Here is a 17,306-nt window from a genome sequence, read left to right as displayed (position 1 = left end):
GATAGGCCACTGGCTCTGCAGCCTCCGTTTAGGAGCAGTGTTCTCCAAGAAGTGAACATTTAGATCCCAATCCTCCCAGGGGTTAACACTTGGGCTCTTTCTTGTCCTCACCCATCCCCAGGCCTGCACTGTGAAACAGAAGTCAATGAATGCCAGTCAAGCCCATGCTTAAATAATGCAGTCTGTGAAGATCAGGTTGGGCGGTTCTTGTGCAAATGCCCACCTGGATTTTGGGGTACCCGGTGTGAAAAAAACATGGATGAGTGTCTCAGTCAACCGTGCAAAAATGGAGCTACCTGTAAAGATGGTGCCAATAGCTTCAGGTAAAAGACTAAGTCTTGTTCTTTCCACTATTTTTATTTACTTAAATCTTCATTCTTCAATCTTTATGGAGTTCTGAGTCAGCCATTTCCAAATTCTAGTCCAACGATAAGCTACAACAGAATATCCTAACCACCTGAGGTTCTGATTAACTAGGTCTATAATTTTAAAATAGACAACCTGTATGATTTAATTCCCCATAATTCTGATGCACCACCGGATTTGGAATCCACTGTTCTCTACAGTCGTCCCTCAGTGTTTGGAGGAATTGGTTCCTCCACAGATACCAATATCCACAGATGCTTAAGTCCCTTATATAGAATGGCATAGTAGTATATTTGCACATAACCGACACACATCCTCCCATATACTTTAAATCATCTCTAGATTACTTATAACACCTATTACAAGGTAAATGCTATGTAAGTCGTTGTTATACTGTATTATTTACGGAATAATGACAAGAAAAATATCTGGACATATTCAGTACAGACCATCAACAGGTCACGCCTAACTACATAGCACCTGTCAGCAATGACATAACATTTAGAATATTTTCGATCCGTGGTTGATTGAATCCGCAGATGAGGAACCCACAGATACAGAGGGCCGGTGGAGTTGGAGAGGCATAAAGATGAAAGGAAGCACAATTCCATGAGAAGCAAATACAGAAGCACTAGACAAAACTCATTTGTAAATGTTTGATATGTTAGCTGGAATTTTCACACCAGCTAAAATCAAAAGGAACTGTGCAATCATACTGTCACAGCGCCAGTCTACATTCTATGTCCATGGTTTTCAAACATGTTTTTAGTTTAAAAAGCCTTGGTTTAAAAGAAATCTGATATGAATGTGATCAAATAAAATAATAAAGTCTAGGCTTCTGTGGTTGAAAATAGTAGTGTTGTGCAGGAGAAAAGACTGTCTTCCTGAGGTAGCTCTTAGGGTGCCAGTGGAATACAGTTTTGAAAACCAACCCTCTCCTTTATCACTATCAAGTCTGCCCTATCCCATCCCATTCCTCTCGCAAGATATGGGGCTTCTGTGGTACAAAAGACAGACCAGTCTCACTTGCAGAATCTTAGGAATCAACATACCACTAGTTAAATATGTTAGAAGGAGAAAATGTCTACCCCAGTTGCAACATCTCTCAGGTTTAGCCCCCGTCCATTACTGACCCTCAACAAATAGCCAGAGTCCTATCCAAAAGAAATAGCAAGCCAGTTTCTGCCAATGAGACTTTTGCTCTCGATGTGGAAATGGTCTATCAGTGTAACATCATAGGCTTTTTACATCTTCTACGTATAAACCTAATCATAGGCAATGAGAAACTTTCAGAGGAACAACAGAGTTCCAAATTCTCCCAGGGTCCAAAGCAATTGATCAATACAAAATTTGCCTAAACCCCTAACTAGAGGGAGGGTGAAGGTGAACTCTAGTAATTCAAAAGGAATGTGGTTGTCAACAAAGTGAACCTATTTGTAGACAAGGTTATTGGACTAATACATTGACATCAAACATGGGAGGATAAGATCAGTGAAATTCTAGCCAAAACAGACATCATGAAATGCAGAGAACTCAGTAAATATCCCCCAATTCCAATGGATTTTCTCTTAAACCCCCAAACATCATTTATTCATATTAATCACCTTAGGCTGATTTCAAAGAGGTTCCCATATAAATGTGCTAGTACCAATATTAACTGCCATTTATTGGACAGGTCCTTTCAATTAAAAGTTGTATTTAGAAATGCAGAAAATTACAAAGAATAATAAAAGTCATGCACTCATCACAGTAATTATCAAACCTTAGCATTTTGCCATATTTGATTTAATCTTTTGTTTTGAAGAACAAGTTCTGGAGAATAAGATTTGGAGTCTGTCCTATATACACACATATTACTCTTCTTGCCACTGTCCTAAGCTGGTGTGTAATCTTTCTCATTCAGACTTTATATTTTACTACATATAAGACTCCATAAATACTATATAGTATTATTTCACGTTACATAAGTGGTACCATACTATATACAGAGGGTGCCAAGAGCATGTATACACATTTTAAGAAAGGAAAAGTATATTAAAATTGTAATACTCAATATATACCGATAACAATAAATGAATACAAGTCTCGTTTGACTTCTGCAATGACAAGAGGTGCTCATAGTGGTTACCATCAGCGTCCAGACACTTCTGATCACGGCGAACTACTGCTTGAGCAACGTTGACCAAAGTGTCCACTTGTAAACATTTTTTTGGCACTCCCGGTATATATACCCTTTTGTGATTTGGTTGGTGTTTTTTTTCAACTCAACAGTATATATTATCAAGGTTGATACATTTGGCTCTAGTTTATTCGTTTCAACTGCTAATGAGTATTCCATTGCATGACTGTAACATGGTTTAGTTTCCCATTCTCCTCTCCATAAACATTTAGAATGATGCAGCTGTGAACATTTGTTATATGTGCCTTTGTGCACCTGTGCAGTAGTCTCTGAGAGGCCCATAACTAGACACGGATAGACAAGGCTCTGGGAATGCAAACCCTCCACTTCCCTTGATATGTGTGTTCTACTCACTATATGAGAATTCCCATTTCACAATACCCTCATCAGTGTTTGACACTATCAGGTATATTGTCCATTCTGATGGATTTCAATGGTGTGTTGTATACAACAGAGACGATGGCGTCCCGATGAAGAACGTGGCACCAGACACTGGATTCAAAATCCTACTCTACCACTTAATAACAGAGGACTTGGGCAAATGAGCCTTTCTGAGCCACAGTTTACTCATCTGTAAGATGAGAATAATAATAGTATTACCTCATTGTTATAAAGATTGATCAATATATGTCAAGCCTTTAAAACAGCATGTGAACTTTTCAATTTTTCCCAGCACTTCTTTGGGGAGAGAAAATCCCAACGTGTGACTAATATTTCACCTAGACTAGAACTACTTTCTACTCTATTTTTGCTACTCCAACATTTCAAATCTATGTTGCCTTAAATAGGTTTTATTAGATGAATTAGAAAAAATGACTAAGACTCAAAGCATGTTTTGATGGGGAAAATATATTTCAGCATTTCCATTTTCAGAGTCCTTGGAGACAAGTTATCATAAATGAGAGACACCCTCCGTTGCCTTTCTGCAGCTATTCTCATTGTTCATTTCGTTTTCTTTCAGGTGCCAGTGTGCAGCAGGCTTCACAGGGCCACACTGCGAATTGAACATCAACGAATGTCACTCTAACCCATGTAGGAATCAGGCCACCTGTGTGGATAAATTAAACTCATACAGTTGTAAATGTCGGCCGGGATTTTCAGGCAGCAGGTGTGAAACAGGTATATATGATCTCAGTGTTCTTAAGAAGAATACTAAAAATAGTGATATAATAACTATCAATTTTGACCTGCACCAAGTATCACCTATATACCAAAAACTATGCTAAGCATTTTGCACTTGTTTAATCTTCACAGCCATCCAATACACTAGGGAATCTTATCCCCAATAGCGCAAATGAGGAAACTGAAACTGAGAGATATGAGGGGGAAATGGAGAAAATTGAACTTAGCAGAACTCTTCACGGTCTACATATTTAGAAGGGATACTTTGGTAAGCCACTAGATTTAGGTCAGAGGCTATGGGCATGTTTGAGAATCAATGTGAAAACTGCTTTCTCAGGGCGCTGGAGTCTTAACTGTAGGACTTTTATTGAGTGAAGTGTGCAGGATTGGGGCAGAGCTAAATTGATCATGAAATAGGTAAGAGCCAGAGGCCTGGTAGGGACGGAATGGTGCCCATACGGGTAACCCTCCTTCCCTCCTTCCTTCCTGCATCAAGTACTCTATGGACTCATCCCAACAGCATACAGACATACTTTAGTGTCACTCATCTTCAGTGACTCCACAATCCCACTTCTGCTTCCAACTACTCCCTGTTTCTCTGCTTCCTTTCACTACTGCGTCCTTTTCCTGTCTTAGGTACTCACTGCTTATTTTATTTAAAAGAATGTGTTTTATATTTTGTAAATAATATATATTTAATTTTGAAACCACTTCTCAGAGCATCCTAGTTACTGAAATGGCTTCTTTGACAATAGTGCTGCATACCTGCTGCTTACCTTAGACAATTGAATAATGCCTCGCAAGTGCCATGATCTGCACTTTTCTTACTTGTTGCAGAACAGTCTACGGGTTTTAACCTGGATTTTGAAGTTTCTGCTACTTACGGTTACGTCATGCTAGATGGCGTGCTTCCAACTCTCCGTGCTGTGACCTGCACGTTCTGGATGAAGTCCTCTGATAGCAACAACTATGGAACACCAATCTCCTATGCGCTTGAGAATGGCAGTGACAATACCTTCCTCCTGACCGATTATAATGGGTAAGCAGAAATGTCAGGAAGTCTGTGCTTTGGCTCTTATCCTGACACCATTGGGAATGGGGGGGCAGGGGAGTCAGGTGCTCCAGGAGGACAGCAGGGTGACAATAATCAAATATGTATATGGACCGATTCTGTAAGAAGGCAAAATTTAGTGGGTAATCCCTTATACATGTATTGTATTTGCTATTTACTAAGTATTTTCTTGGTATTGTACTCAGTACTAGTGTGTACTAGTATGTACAAAGTACTTCATTTATCTTTGCAATGACCTGAGGAACTCATAACCTTTTACATATAGTAAAACAAGTTTCAAGGAAACTAAATGATTGCCACAAATCTCACACTCTGGGAGTGGCAGAGCCAGGTCTCAGACTCTGACTCTTACAACGGCTGCTCCTTCTTTTACACATCAGGGCCTCCAAGGTCAAGGGATTTCAATGACATTGTTGACCCATGAGAGACACAGGTATTGAATACGAATCAGTCTACAAACTCAGGTATGCAAGATGACTTTTTTTATTTTTTGAATCAATGAATCCAGGGGGCAGGGCTGCATCCCTGTGGCTGTCAGGACACTCAATCAACCTCAGTTGTTTCTCTCTTTCTTTCACTACTGAGTGCTTTTCCTATCTTACATTCTCACAGATTATCTAAAACCCACAGAGTTTTGATAAAGATCCACAGACTTGGACAGGGACTGCCATCATTGGTCATCTGTCCATATTGCTCATCACTGAGCTGTCCATTGCCTGGGCTCTGTGGTCCCTTCAGGACCACTGCTCTTTGCCACATGTGGAATCCTTGGCAAGGCTGAAGGTTATACATTCAATCTACATGGATTCTGTGGTTTACCACGTAGCCTTTTCCGCTCATATGCCACCCAAATTTGTGGCCATTGCTACTGAGCAGGTCACATGCCTCAAAGACCCACTGAGCACTCTTTCCTCTCCTCAATGCATGAGACTTTCACTATTCTGGTGGAACTCTTCCATCCTCAAACCCTATTCTTTTTAGTGGACCTGAACTTTCAGAAGCAAAATCCAAGAAATTTGCAAAACCTCCCCGAGGCAAATATAGAGAGAGAATCTATTGCCTGCTTGAATAGGAGGAGGAAAATGGGGAAACACAGAAGGGAAACAAGATAATAAAATATTATGTCATCATAAAGATCTTGAATAGGGGCCGAGATGATGCTGGGTAAAGTGTTCAATGAATTCTTTCCTTCCCTATCAATTTCCCTAATCTTTTTCTCCATTTGCTTTTGAAGGTATTTCACTTTAAACTGCTTATTATCTTTGACATTTCCCTAAGTGACATAGTTGTTGGGACCTTCTTGTAGTTGGTCAACTTTGTATAGTTCCACATAACAAACTTAATTTCTTAGGCTCTACATACTTTGTCTGCCATGTGACTGCTTTGGCAACCGGGAGATGGAACTTAACTTTCTGAAGTTTCTTCTTGGTCGTAGGAGATACATTCTAGAGGAAAGCAACCAATCTGATGTTTGCACAACTCTCATTCCTCCATTCCTTACTCACCTCGCTCCAGAATAGACAGTTGGTGAATTGCTGCAAATTGGGCCACTTCTCTCTGCTCATCCTAATACTGTTTCTACCCCTCAGTGTCTAAGAAACATAAACAGTTTTCAGTGAGCTACAATAAAGTCTAACTAGTAAATCAAATCTGCTTCTGTGAAATATGACTCAAGTGGAGAAAAGGAAGTAGATGGTTTTATATGAAGTGCTTTACCCACAAAAAGAAAGAAGAGAAAGAAGAGAGAGAGAGAGAGAGAGAGAGAGAGAGAGAGAGAGAGAGAGAGAGAAGAGAGAAAGAAAGAAAAAGAAAGAAGAAATACAGAAAGAGAAAGAAAGAAAGAAATAAAGAGATAAAAGAAAAGACACTAACGAAAAGAAAGAAAAATAAAGAGAAGAAAGATAGAAAGAGAAGTAGGAAGGAATTACTGCAAAGGGGGAGAAAAATAGTAAATTGTCCCACAGATGGGATTACAACATGTGACTGATGACTATGTCCCTGGACTCTTTCCACAGCTGGGTTCTTTATGTGAACGGCAAGGAAAAGATAACAGACTGTCCCTCCGTGAATGACGGCAGTGTGGCATCACATTGCAATCACCTGGACAAGTGCTGATGGAGCCTGGAAAGTCTATATTGATGGGAAATTATCTGACGGTGGTTTGGGGCTCTCTGTTGGTGCGGCCATACCTGGTATGTCTTAGCAAAAGGAATATAATTCGATCAGACAGTAGAAGTTGTGGTGCTTAGATGAACATCAAGTTTGCTAGCTGTGTTGTCTTTGGTTTTAGACCAATAGATCAATAGTTATCTCTTTTATTTACTACCCCCTGATTGTCCAGACTGTAAATTATTAGAAGCTTTTCCTAGGTGAGCTATGTGGCTCTCTGTAAGAAATGCCTTTTGGGTTTTTATTAAGACTACTGAGAAGCATGCTGAACTAACAAAGGGTAGTTACTGAACAGCCTTGCAAGAAGGAGATTAATTGCTAGTGTTTTTTTGTTTGTTGGTTTACTTTTGTGAACAGTGTACACAGTATACAAGCATATCCATTATACTTGTACAAGCCAGAGCACTCGTAACAGCTATCTGTCTTTTACGCTCTTTTTTCAATAGAATTCAAACTCCCTTCTAAAAATACTTTTAGGGAAATACTCATAAAATTTTAGTTTGAAGGAATGCGAAACTATTGGGCAATCCAGCGTTCTCAGCATTGCACATGGCAATAAGCAAACTCTGTCTAGATCCTTCTCTGACATATGTCATATGTGGAGGAATGGTTGGCAGTTTCCGTAGTAAATATGGAAATAAGTGTTACAACAGAAAGTGGCATTATCAAGTGAAGTGGGGTGGTAGTTTCTTTTTTGCTTAATGTAGAATGTTCTTGTTTTCAACTATCTCTTCTCTGGGTGCTGGGATTGCAGATGACTTTTATTTTCTTTATTCTTTTCTGATATTTTCATAATGAACATACATCTCATTTATGGTTCAAAAAAGCATTTCTATCTATAAAAAATTAAACCCTCATGAAAGAGTGAAAAGTAGGTTAAAGGAATAGGAAAAAAGATACAAGGAAACTGTAATAATAGCCACCCAACGAGATGGTTGTCTGACCACAGCAGGAAGAATGAATTGGAGTCCATAAATATTGCAAAGCTCAACTGACAGAGCTTAATGAATGACTGGCTGCAGTTTGGATGACTGGGTTTATTAAAGAGTCTATAAGCTAAGATAGTAATTCTAGGGAAAGCACAATTATCAGAGCAGGAGTTGTGGGTGGAGATTCTATATTTGGTTTTAGACATAATGAGTTTAAATTCTAATCACAGGAATAATGCAGCTAAAAACATAAGTTGAGACAACTTTATATCAAATTGATAAAGTAATTTTTAGTACTAAGTTATGATTGGCAAGGATTCAGTGTGGTGGACACTCTTCAAGAGTGCTGGCAGGTGTGAAAATTGATACAACCTTTCTGAGAAGCAATTTAGAAAGTTTCATCACGAGCCTTAGAGAAACCGTTTGGATGCAACCAACAATTCAGTTACCAAGAATCAAATATTTATGTACGTTAATGTATTTATCTCAGTGTTTCCAATAAGAAGTGGTTGTTTAATTAATTAAGCAAATTATGGATTGTTCATTCATATAAAATAGCTATTATAACTCATGAAATGAAAACATGTTCAAGAAGAAAAACAAGATTCAAGCCTCATATATAGCATGATCCAAGTTGTGTGTTTTTACATGTCACACACACACATACGTTCATGCACACACACACTTTAAAAAAATAATAATAATTTTTTTAAAAAACTAGAAGGAAATACATGAACTGTTAAATGATCATTTCTGGGTAGGAAGAATTCTTTGTACTCATTGTTTTTTCAATTTTCCTTCCATGTGTATGTATCCATTTTAATTGTTAATTTTGTAAGAAAAAGATGTAGGTTGGGAAATCATGTATCAATCTACAGATATTGATTGGCAGGTGAGTGAGATCAAATTGGGAGAGTAGTTGAAGGAAGAGAGGAGGCCCATCAGCATCTAAGGGGCAGAGGATGGAGACTGAGCATGAGCATAAAGGTTCCAGGAGAACCAGGAGAGGATGCTGTCAGGAGAACCAAGTGGAATCAGTCAGGCTCCTGGCAGAAAACAGGTGGCACATAGAAGGAGGGTAACTGAAGAGGTTAATGAAGGGACTATTTTCAAAGGTATGAGCAGGGTTCAGAAAACCAAAATATGACAGTAAAATACCCCATAACCAGCAACAATGGAAAGTCATGAAGGATGGGCCTGAAGTGACAAAGAGTGGGAGTTGTTGTCAGAATTTAGGCGAACCTGTAGTGAGGGAGAGAAATCACCCAGCGGGAACAATGGTGTTAGACAGGGGAAAGCAGCCACTGCCATCTGTTGCCTTGGAGGAAGGTGTCCAGGAAATTAAACTTGTCTGTCATCCCACTTTCTCACCTCAGGCTGGTCCTTCCATTGGCCAGACACAAACAAGCCTGAGGGAGAAGGAAACCAGGTGGTGCAGTCCATAGGTGTCAACCATTGGCACAAAGCAGAGTGGAGGTGGGGGAAGGGTAGCTCTGGAGAGACAGACACAGACCATCCAGTGTACCAGGAAGGAAGGACAATTTAATAGAATGAAATGGTCAGTAGAAACAGATGATACAGAGAAGTCACCAGAGGTGACTATTGAAGAATTTTCATTACATCTGGTAATTAGGCAGCCACTGGCAACTTTAGAAGGTTCCTTGGAATTAGTGGTAAATATTTAAGCATTGCAAGCTTAAGAATAAGAAGATAAAGAGCAACAACTGGTAGTCTGTCATGGAGGGTAATTTCGTAGAAGAATGGGGGCAAAATAGGACTTACCTATTCTGTTAACAAAGTATTATATGCATATACATGTATTCATATAGATGATGTCAAATATTTATAAATCCAATATAATATTCTAAATCCCCTCCAACTAGTTTTTAAGTTGCTATATAAAACATTGAATTTGTCCTTCTTGATAAAACATGCAGTAAATGTAAGTAATTTAGCTTTTCAGTAATTTTGCCTGATGTATTTATGTTGGCTGTGCTTTTCATTAAGTTAGCATTTTGGAAATAACAGATAATCAGGCCAGTTTTCCTGCTTTTTCTCTTCTTCTCTCTTTAGGTGTGGTGCATTAGTTCTTGGGCAGAGCAAGACAAAAAGGAGAGGGATTCAACCCAGCTGAGTCTTTTGTGGGCTCCATAAGCCAGCTCAACCTCTGGGACTATGTCCTGTCTCCACAGCAGGTCAATTCCATTTTCAGTGTATGACAGTAATGAGATACAAAGGTACAAACCTAGTAAAAATGTGAACAGCCTAATGATGCCGTATCTTATTGCAACCTCTGGGTTTTTGGACTTTACCATCAATATCATTTGATGCTATGGTCGTAGACGAAGCCAGGCAGAGGTTACCTGTAGTAGCTTTGAGTCCATCTCCTTTTCAGTTTCTTGGTGATATTTTAATATTTTGTTGGACATTATGATTTTATAAAATCTTGTAATTTCAGAGCTGGAAAGAATCATAGAGTATAATATTTCAAACCCCTCTGACTAACAGTGCAGAAATTTAGGGCTGGCATAAGATCATAACACAGAGAGTAAAAAGATAAGCTTAATGGTTAAAGCCAATCGGCAGGTCTGGCCTGCGTTCAAATCCCAGTTTTATGACGAACTCACAGTGATAGTTTTGAACATATTATTCCCTCTAAGCTTCAGTTTTCTCATCTATGAAGAATAAACAAACAGAACTGCATAGTGGGGCTTGGGCAGGATTGAACGTAATCCTGCATGTACTCATATATGGTGGTGTTGTTTGGCACATAGTAAAGGCCTAATAAATGTTTGCTATAAATGTTTTCATCTCGGTGGTAGAACTTGTCTAAGTTTTCATTTCCTCACGTTTAGATAAGGGATAGAAGACAGGAGAATGGAAAGGGAGAACCTCTCCAACACCTTAACAAACTGTAAAGATTTGGACAATTCCTATTTGTAGAATTCAGAATTTCCAGCAACCATGAAACATTTGGGAAAGGCAATGATGGGGGTGGAGGAGAGAGAAAGAGGGAAGAGAACTTTCCTGTTGCCCCAAAATCATATCATAGAAAAGTCTGCTTCCCTCCACCCCACCCCCCAAAATATGCAAATGTTTATAATAGGACTAAATTAATATAACGCTATCTCAGTGAAACAAGTGAGGTTTGTCTAAAGATGTGTTTTTAAACTTCCAGGTGAAATCATTGGCTACTTCATGCCCAGAGGAACTCAATAAAGGAAACGTGTTAGCTTGGCCTGATTTCCTGTCAGGAATTATGGGAAAAGTGAAGATCGATTCCAAGAGCATATTCTGTTCTGGTGAGAGTTTCCTTCTTCCATACACTGCTATCCGTCGACTACTATGGGGTTTTCTAGCAAAAGGAGACCATTTAAAATTCTCTACTGGTCAAATATTGTGTGCCTGTCAGTCTGTTGTTTAACAAGTAATTCATTTTTACCCTACGTTCACCCAAAGGATTTATGATTCTTTTAATACTTACATACATTCTGTATAACAGGGCACAAGTTGATTGTGGAATAAACTTGGACAAAGGTAAAATAAGATAAAAAAAATAGAATGAGAAGAGGGATGGATATGGTTAATTTTTTAAATGCCCATCGAAGTCCCATCCTCCTGTTTGAGATGGGTACTCTCTCCTCTCTGTGCGTCCTAGCTGCCATCTAGGGGTAGCACAGGGAGAAAAGCAACGGACATTACAACCTGCACACTGAATAGTCAAATTCTGAATGATCAAAACTGCCTCCTACAATTCTGTATTTATACAGATTTCTGAAGATGTCCTAGAACTCATGGTTTTTGATAACTTATAAGAACATTTCATTAATATTCCTAAAATGCTATTTTTTTCCTTTAAAAGAATATTCAGCAGACTTTTGCTAAAAGAGGAAAAGTTGTCTATTGACTCAAACAGGTGTTTTTCCTAGTCACTTTGCTTGCCAGTGATTTTCATATCAGTAGAGTGGCTCTCAAATGCTTGTCTAACATATGGTTTGAAACCCTAGACCTCGTGACACTCCACACTGTTGCTGACAAGCTCTGTACCTGTGTTCTTGGCCCTCAGCTTGCCACCTTTAGAAGGATCAGTACCTCATCTGCGAACTGCATCAACAGACTTAAAGCCAGGCTCCAAAATCAGTTTGTTCTGTGATCCAGGCTTCCAGATGGTCGGAAACCCTGTGCAGTACTGTCTGAATCAAGGACAGTGGACACAACCACTCCCTCGCTGTGAACGTGAGCTGTCTTTTTGAAAGAATTTTAGTAGCTCTTGAAACACATGGAAACCATAGCAATACTGTTCAGGAAAGCTAGACAAAAGTTAGACAACTTCACAGTGGCAAGCACAGCAAATATCCATTGTATGCTTCCTTTGTGCAGTGAACCATATGTGCTGGGTACCATGAGGGAAGTGGGGGATGACGATTCAAAGAGACCACCACCTGTGAATGCTCCCCAGGTGGCACAAAGAACTGGGTGGCAGAGAAAGATAGCCATGAGGGCTGAAGCGCAAAGGGAGACAGTTCATTTTTGGGTGGGGAATCAGGAAGAGATCTCGAGTTGGGTGCATCCATTCATTCATTTATTCAAAAAAATGCTTAAGTACCTAGAATGTGCTAGACACTGATCTGAGTTCTGGAGATGCAGCAGTTGGGGAAAAAAGTCTCTCTTCTTATGGAGTTTCCATTGTAGTAGCAGAGGCAGAAAATAACATGTAAATTTAGTATTATTTATTTGTAGGAATAAGAATAGCAGGGTCAGAAGTAAGGGCTCTGAAGAAAAGTGTGGCAGGGTAGGGAAATACAGAGGGAGGGGGTCGTGCAGAAGTAAGTTTGTTGTAGCGAGGATAAGCAGGGGAGGTTCTCCATGACATCTCTTCCCACCTGACATATATTTATCTGTTTCTTATCTCTCTACTCCCTCTGGAGAGGAAGCTCCATAAGGCAGGGATTTCGTTTGGTTCATTACTATAAGTAACCTCAGCACGTAGGATAGTGTCTAGCAGGTAGCAGGACCTCTAGAAATATTTTTTAAATGAACGGATCTCATGCCTACTTATGAGCCAGCCATACGCTGGATGCTGAGGGCACAGGTATGACTGCAGCCTGCTACCACCCCTAGAGCACGCTTAATCTAATGTTCATACGCAATAAAAAATTCATGCTTAGCTCAACTTCTAGCTTAATATAAATAAAATGTCCTTTCAGCATTTTGCCCCGCATATAGTTGTGTTCTTCCTGGTCACATTACAGGCATTAGCTGTGGGGTGCCACCCCCTTTGGAGAATGGCTTTTACTCGGCTGAGGACTTCCATGCTGGCAGCACAGTGACCTACCAGTGCAACAATGGCTACTATTTGTTGGGAGATTCAAGGATGTTTTGTACAGATAATGGGAGCTGGAATGGCATTTCACCATCATGCCTTGGTGAGATAAATCTTGGCAATTACCTTGTTGGTTTATTCAGATTCCATTGGAGACCGTCATCCCAAATTCCTGAGACCTCTCTCATGCATTCCTTTGTTAGCTTCATCTCATCCCAGTAAGCTCTGGGCAAACCATAGTGGCAAAGCAGCTGTCCATAGAGGTGCCAAACATGTTTTAAATTTTTACCATGTTTTAAACATGTTTTAAAATTTTACTCCAAAGTAAGAGTACCTTTATCTTTTTCTGTTCTACTTACCGACCTACAAACTAGGGAAATAATAGCTTTTGTTGTATATCTGCAATGTGATTATGACTTATATTTAAATTTGATAAAAACATGTATAGTGTTATACATTGATTTGTAATGATTTAAAAATATAAACAAATGTTTGATACTAAGAAAAGTCAGCTTTACTGTTTGTGATCCGTCTTCATTTCAGATGTTGATGAATGCGCAGTTGGGTCAGATTGTAGTGAGCATGCGTCCTGCCTTAACAGAAATGGATCCTACGTTTGCTGGTGTATCCCACCCTACACAGGAGATGGCAAAAACTGTGCCGGTAACTAGTATATGTGTAATTGGGGAGTCTATTTCAATTTTTTATTCAACTATGTATATTCAACTACATATATTCTAAATGTGTGTTATTTAAACATAAGATAGTATTTTTAACTTCTAAGGAGAGATGGAGTAGGTAAACCATTTTAAAAAGGACACATAAGTGAAAACTAAAGGTTCTTTAAATTAGCATTGTGACTCTCCCAACTTCCAATGTCTGAAACACAAAACTGAGAGCCCACTCTATCACCAGAATGTTGAAGAAATGCCTAGAGAGCAGGAGAATAATAAAGCGGATTTAGAAATATAAGCAGTGACTTCCACTGCCTCCAGCAGAGCAAAGAAGATGCTTCCTCACATCTTCGGAGGCTGGTATTTTGCCTCTGACTCAGCCACACAGAATTATACCACTGAAGAAAAAAATAGACATCTTGCCTTACCACGTCTCTGTTTTCTTTCTGATAACTTGAATAATATTGGCCCGTCTCTCAATCCATTAATGTCTTTCTACATTTATCATGAGAAAGCAACTACCAGAAAACAATAAAGAGATATTCTCAAAATCAAGTCTTAACAAGTACATTTACTTTTAGAGAGGGTATCATTTAAAGTCCTTGGCTTTTATAGCCAAAATCATCTTCAGAATGGTTGAATCAATGCTTCTTCCCCTTTTGAGAGTTCAAATATTATATTTACTCCTATTCTTCAAAGCTAGTCCCAAATCTCCCTTTAACTTATTTCCCTTCCTAGAACCGGTAACTGACCCTAAATTTGCATAGAGTAGGGACTTACATCTGCAGTCTGTTTGAAAAGTGAGGCTGTGAACTTCTCCTAAATGTGGTTTGGTACATTCTTTATACCAGCCTGAGAGAATGTCAATTACTCTTAAAAAGTGGGTGTGAGTTAGGGGAAGAAAGAGGGACTGAATCTCTTTTAAGACCTGTCCCAGCATCACCACTATTTCCCTTTGGAGCCAGATAAATTTTGTATATTTTTTGTTAGTCATTGATGTCTCAAAATATTTAAATGCCTATTAAATGTATGTTCTGCTATAATCATTCAACGTATCCCTGGCTTTCATGCATCTCCCTTCAAAAGCTTTTTTTCTCAGGATTTAACTGGTACCTTACCGGTAGTGGGATTATGTTGCTGTGAGATCTTGTATGCGTGTGTGGTAGCCATTTATTGTACCACGAAAACTGTTTCTCTCTTTCAAGAACCTATAAAATGTAAGGCTCCAGGAAACCCAGAAAATGGCCACTCTTTTGGTGAGATGTATACAGTGGGTGCCAAAGTCACATTTTCTTGTGAGAAAGGACACCAGCTGATGGGAGTAACCGAAATTACATGTTTGGAGTCTGGAGAATGGAGTCATGTGACACCATATTGTGAAGGTATGCTTAGTAAATTCCTCATGTTTATGGTGTTTGGCAATTCTAGAAATTTTAGGTGCGGAAATGTCAACTGTTATGTTGTATCAATATTCTTTGTACTTAAAACCAAACTATCAGGCTCGTATTTAAATAGGACAAGAAAACCTAGAGCTCCCCTTGAACTTTTAGAGATTTTTGCACACACCAGCTAAAAAAAGCAATGTTTTTTGTTTTTCTTCCTCTAAGCTATTTCTTGTGGTGTACCAGCTATTCCGGAAAATGGTGGCATTGATGGGTCAGCATTTACCTATGGCAATAAAGTAATATATAGGTAAGTGTCTAAGATTAAAACTATGTTTTAGAAGTTGTTGATGACACTGGCAGTGATAGAATACTAGAAGAAAGGGGGAAGAAGAATCTCAAAGGATGTTTTTGAATTAAGATGGAATTAATTGAATTATGTGTGATGTGAAGAAATTGAATGCAATAATTTATCTAGTGGTCGTCATATCAAGGATCGTAAAGTCCCCTGACCAGGAACCTTTTATGGCCACCATCACCTCCTTGAGGTACTCTAAGAATGGGCGCCATGCACGAAGACCCCGCAAACCAAGGAATATTCCTGGTTATAAAACAGAACTTTGGCTCCAAACACAATATTTCAGGGACTTATACTAGACCAGACCACTCTCAAACCAGGAATTTTCTGTTTGCAGCTACTAAGCCATGACACAAACTGGAGGCAAGTCAAATCTTTAAACCTGTCACTCAGCAAGATCCTTGTGGGGAAGAATAGTATTAAACCTCGAAAAAAAATAATTTCAAAGCATTATTTCAGTAGGAAAAAAAGAACTCTTCCAATATGAGTAAATTCTCAATACTTATGGAGGTTTGGGCACAGATAAAATAATCCAAAATAAAGCAAATCACATTTTGTAATTTTCCTTTATCTTCTTTAGGTGTAACAAAGGATATACTCTGGAGGGTAATAAAGACTCATCCTGTCTTGCTAGCGGTTCTTGGAGTCATTCTCCTCCTGTGTGTGAACGGGTCAAGTGTTCAAGCCCCGAAAACATCAATCATGGGAAATATATTCTGAGTGGGCTTACCTACCTTTCTACTGCATCATATTCCTGTGAGAGTGGATACAGGTAAAGTCCATAGACACCAGGCGAGCTTCCTACAATACCCTGTGAGTCATTATTTACTCATTAGGTTTCATTTGCATAAGTTTCTAAATGGAAAAGATATTCTCAAATCTGTATGTTTCCTGAGACCTAGCTTAGAGCAAATGTCCAGGGAAATAGTCCATCTAACTTGGACTCTGAGAGTTCTAGTTCAATTGCTATAAACATTTAGACATTAAACATGAAAGAAAAGGTATTGTGAAGCAGAAGACAGTGCCTGGGTTTTTTGGTAAATGGCTTACCAAGCTTTTACTCAACACTGCCTGGAATGTGCTATAAAGTATGTCAAGATAAGGGCCTGGGTCCTTAATACTGTAAGGGGTTAATTTGATTAATGGTGTATATGTGTGTGTGTTTTCAAACAGAAGGGACAATAGAGAGAGTAAGGCTGTGATCAGACACTTGACCAACAGGATCTGAAGTAAAGCAGATCAAGTGAACAGAAAGTGGAGTGAGTAATACAGGCAATCAGAACCAGGTTGGCAAGCGAAGGTGGATAAGCCATGCCACAGGATGCGAAATTTGAAATCAAAGGACGACCAGAGGTCAAAGTCATGAACAACACAGTTCAGATCTAAGGCTCATGGCAAGGACACTGCCCGTTGTCCTCAGTTACCCTGAGTGTCTCCGTTATCCTGGGCATCTATCTCCTTTACCACTGGATCCTAGCCAGCCTGTTAACTCCTTCTCATCCAAGTAACCTATTCACAAGGTCTGGAGTGCCCTACAATACTGCCAATGAGAACATTTTATTTTGCACTGAGTTGTTATGTTGTTTTAGCCCATTCGTTGTTTCAAAGGGTCTGTAACTTGCTCAGGTTTCCCTTGCTTTTATATAAAGCAATAAAATATGAAGAAACTGTATACTTATGTATTCATATTCCTCAAGTGTCCCCTAGTCTCTTTTAAGTCCTTCCTATTTCA

At 39.1% G+C, this 17,306-nt stretch overlaps 1 protein-coding gene across 1 annotated transcript in view; it reads left to right on the top strand.

Moving 5' to 3' along the window:
* SVEP1 (sushi, von Willebrand factor type A, EGF and pentraxin domain containing 1) overlaps positions 1-17,306 on the top strand; it is a 145,795-nt gene that overhangs the window by 91,342 nt on the left and 37,147 nt on the right. Inside the window, 15 exon segments of the mRNA XM_033123101.1 lie at positions 122-323; positions 3,507-3,664; positions 4,505-4,706; positions 6,755-6,818; positions 6,820-6,931; positions 9,314-9,327; positions 9,925-10,032; positions 11,016-11,139; positions 11,904-11,908; positions 11,911-12,073; positions 13,090-13,263; positions 13,704-13,823; positions 15,040-15,216; positions 15,442-15,526; positions 16,155-16,346. Of these exon segments, the coding sequence (XP_032978992.1) occupies positions 122-323; positions 3,507-3,664; positions 4,505-4,706; positions 6,755-6,818; positions 6,820-6,931; positions 9,314-9,327; positions 9,925-10,032; positions 11,016-11,139; positions 11,904-11,908; positions 11,911-12,073; positions 13,090-13,263; positions 13,704-13,823; positions 15,040-15,216; positions 15,442-15,526; positions 16,155-16,346 (1,900 nt within the window).

The sequence above is a fragment of the Rhinolophus ferrumequinum genome, chromosome 12 (genome assembly GCF_004115265.2).
Source record: "Rhinolophus ferrumequinum isolate MPI-CBG mRhiFer1 chromosome 12, mRhiFer1_v1.p, whole genome shotgun sequence".
Taxonomy (NCBI): domain Eukaryota; kingdom Metazoa; phylum Chordata; class Mammalia; order Chiroptera; family Rhinolophidae; genus Rhinolophus; species Rhinolophus ferrumequinum.
Note: the sequence above shows the minus strand (reverse complement) of the source record. Positions and strands in the feature narration are given on the sequence as shown.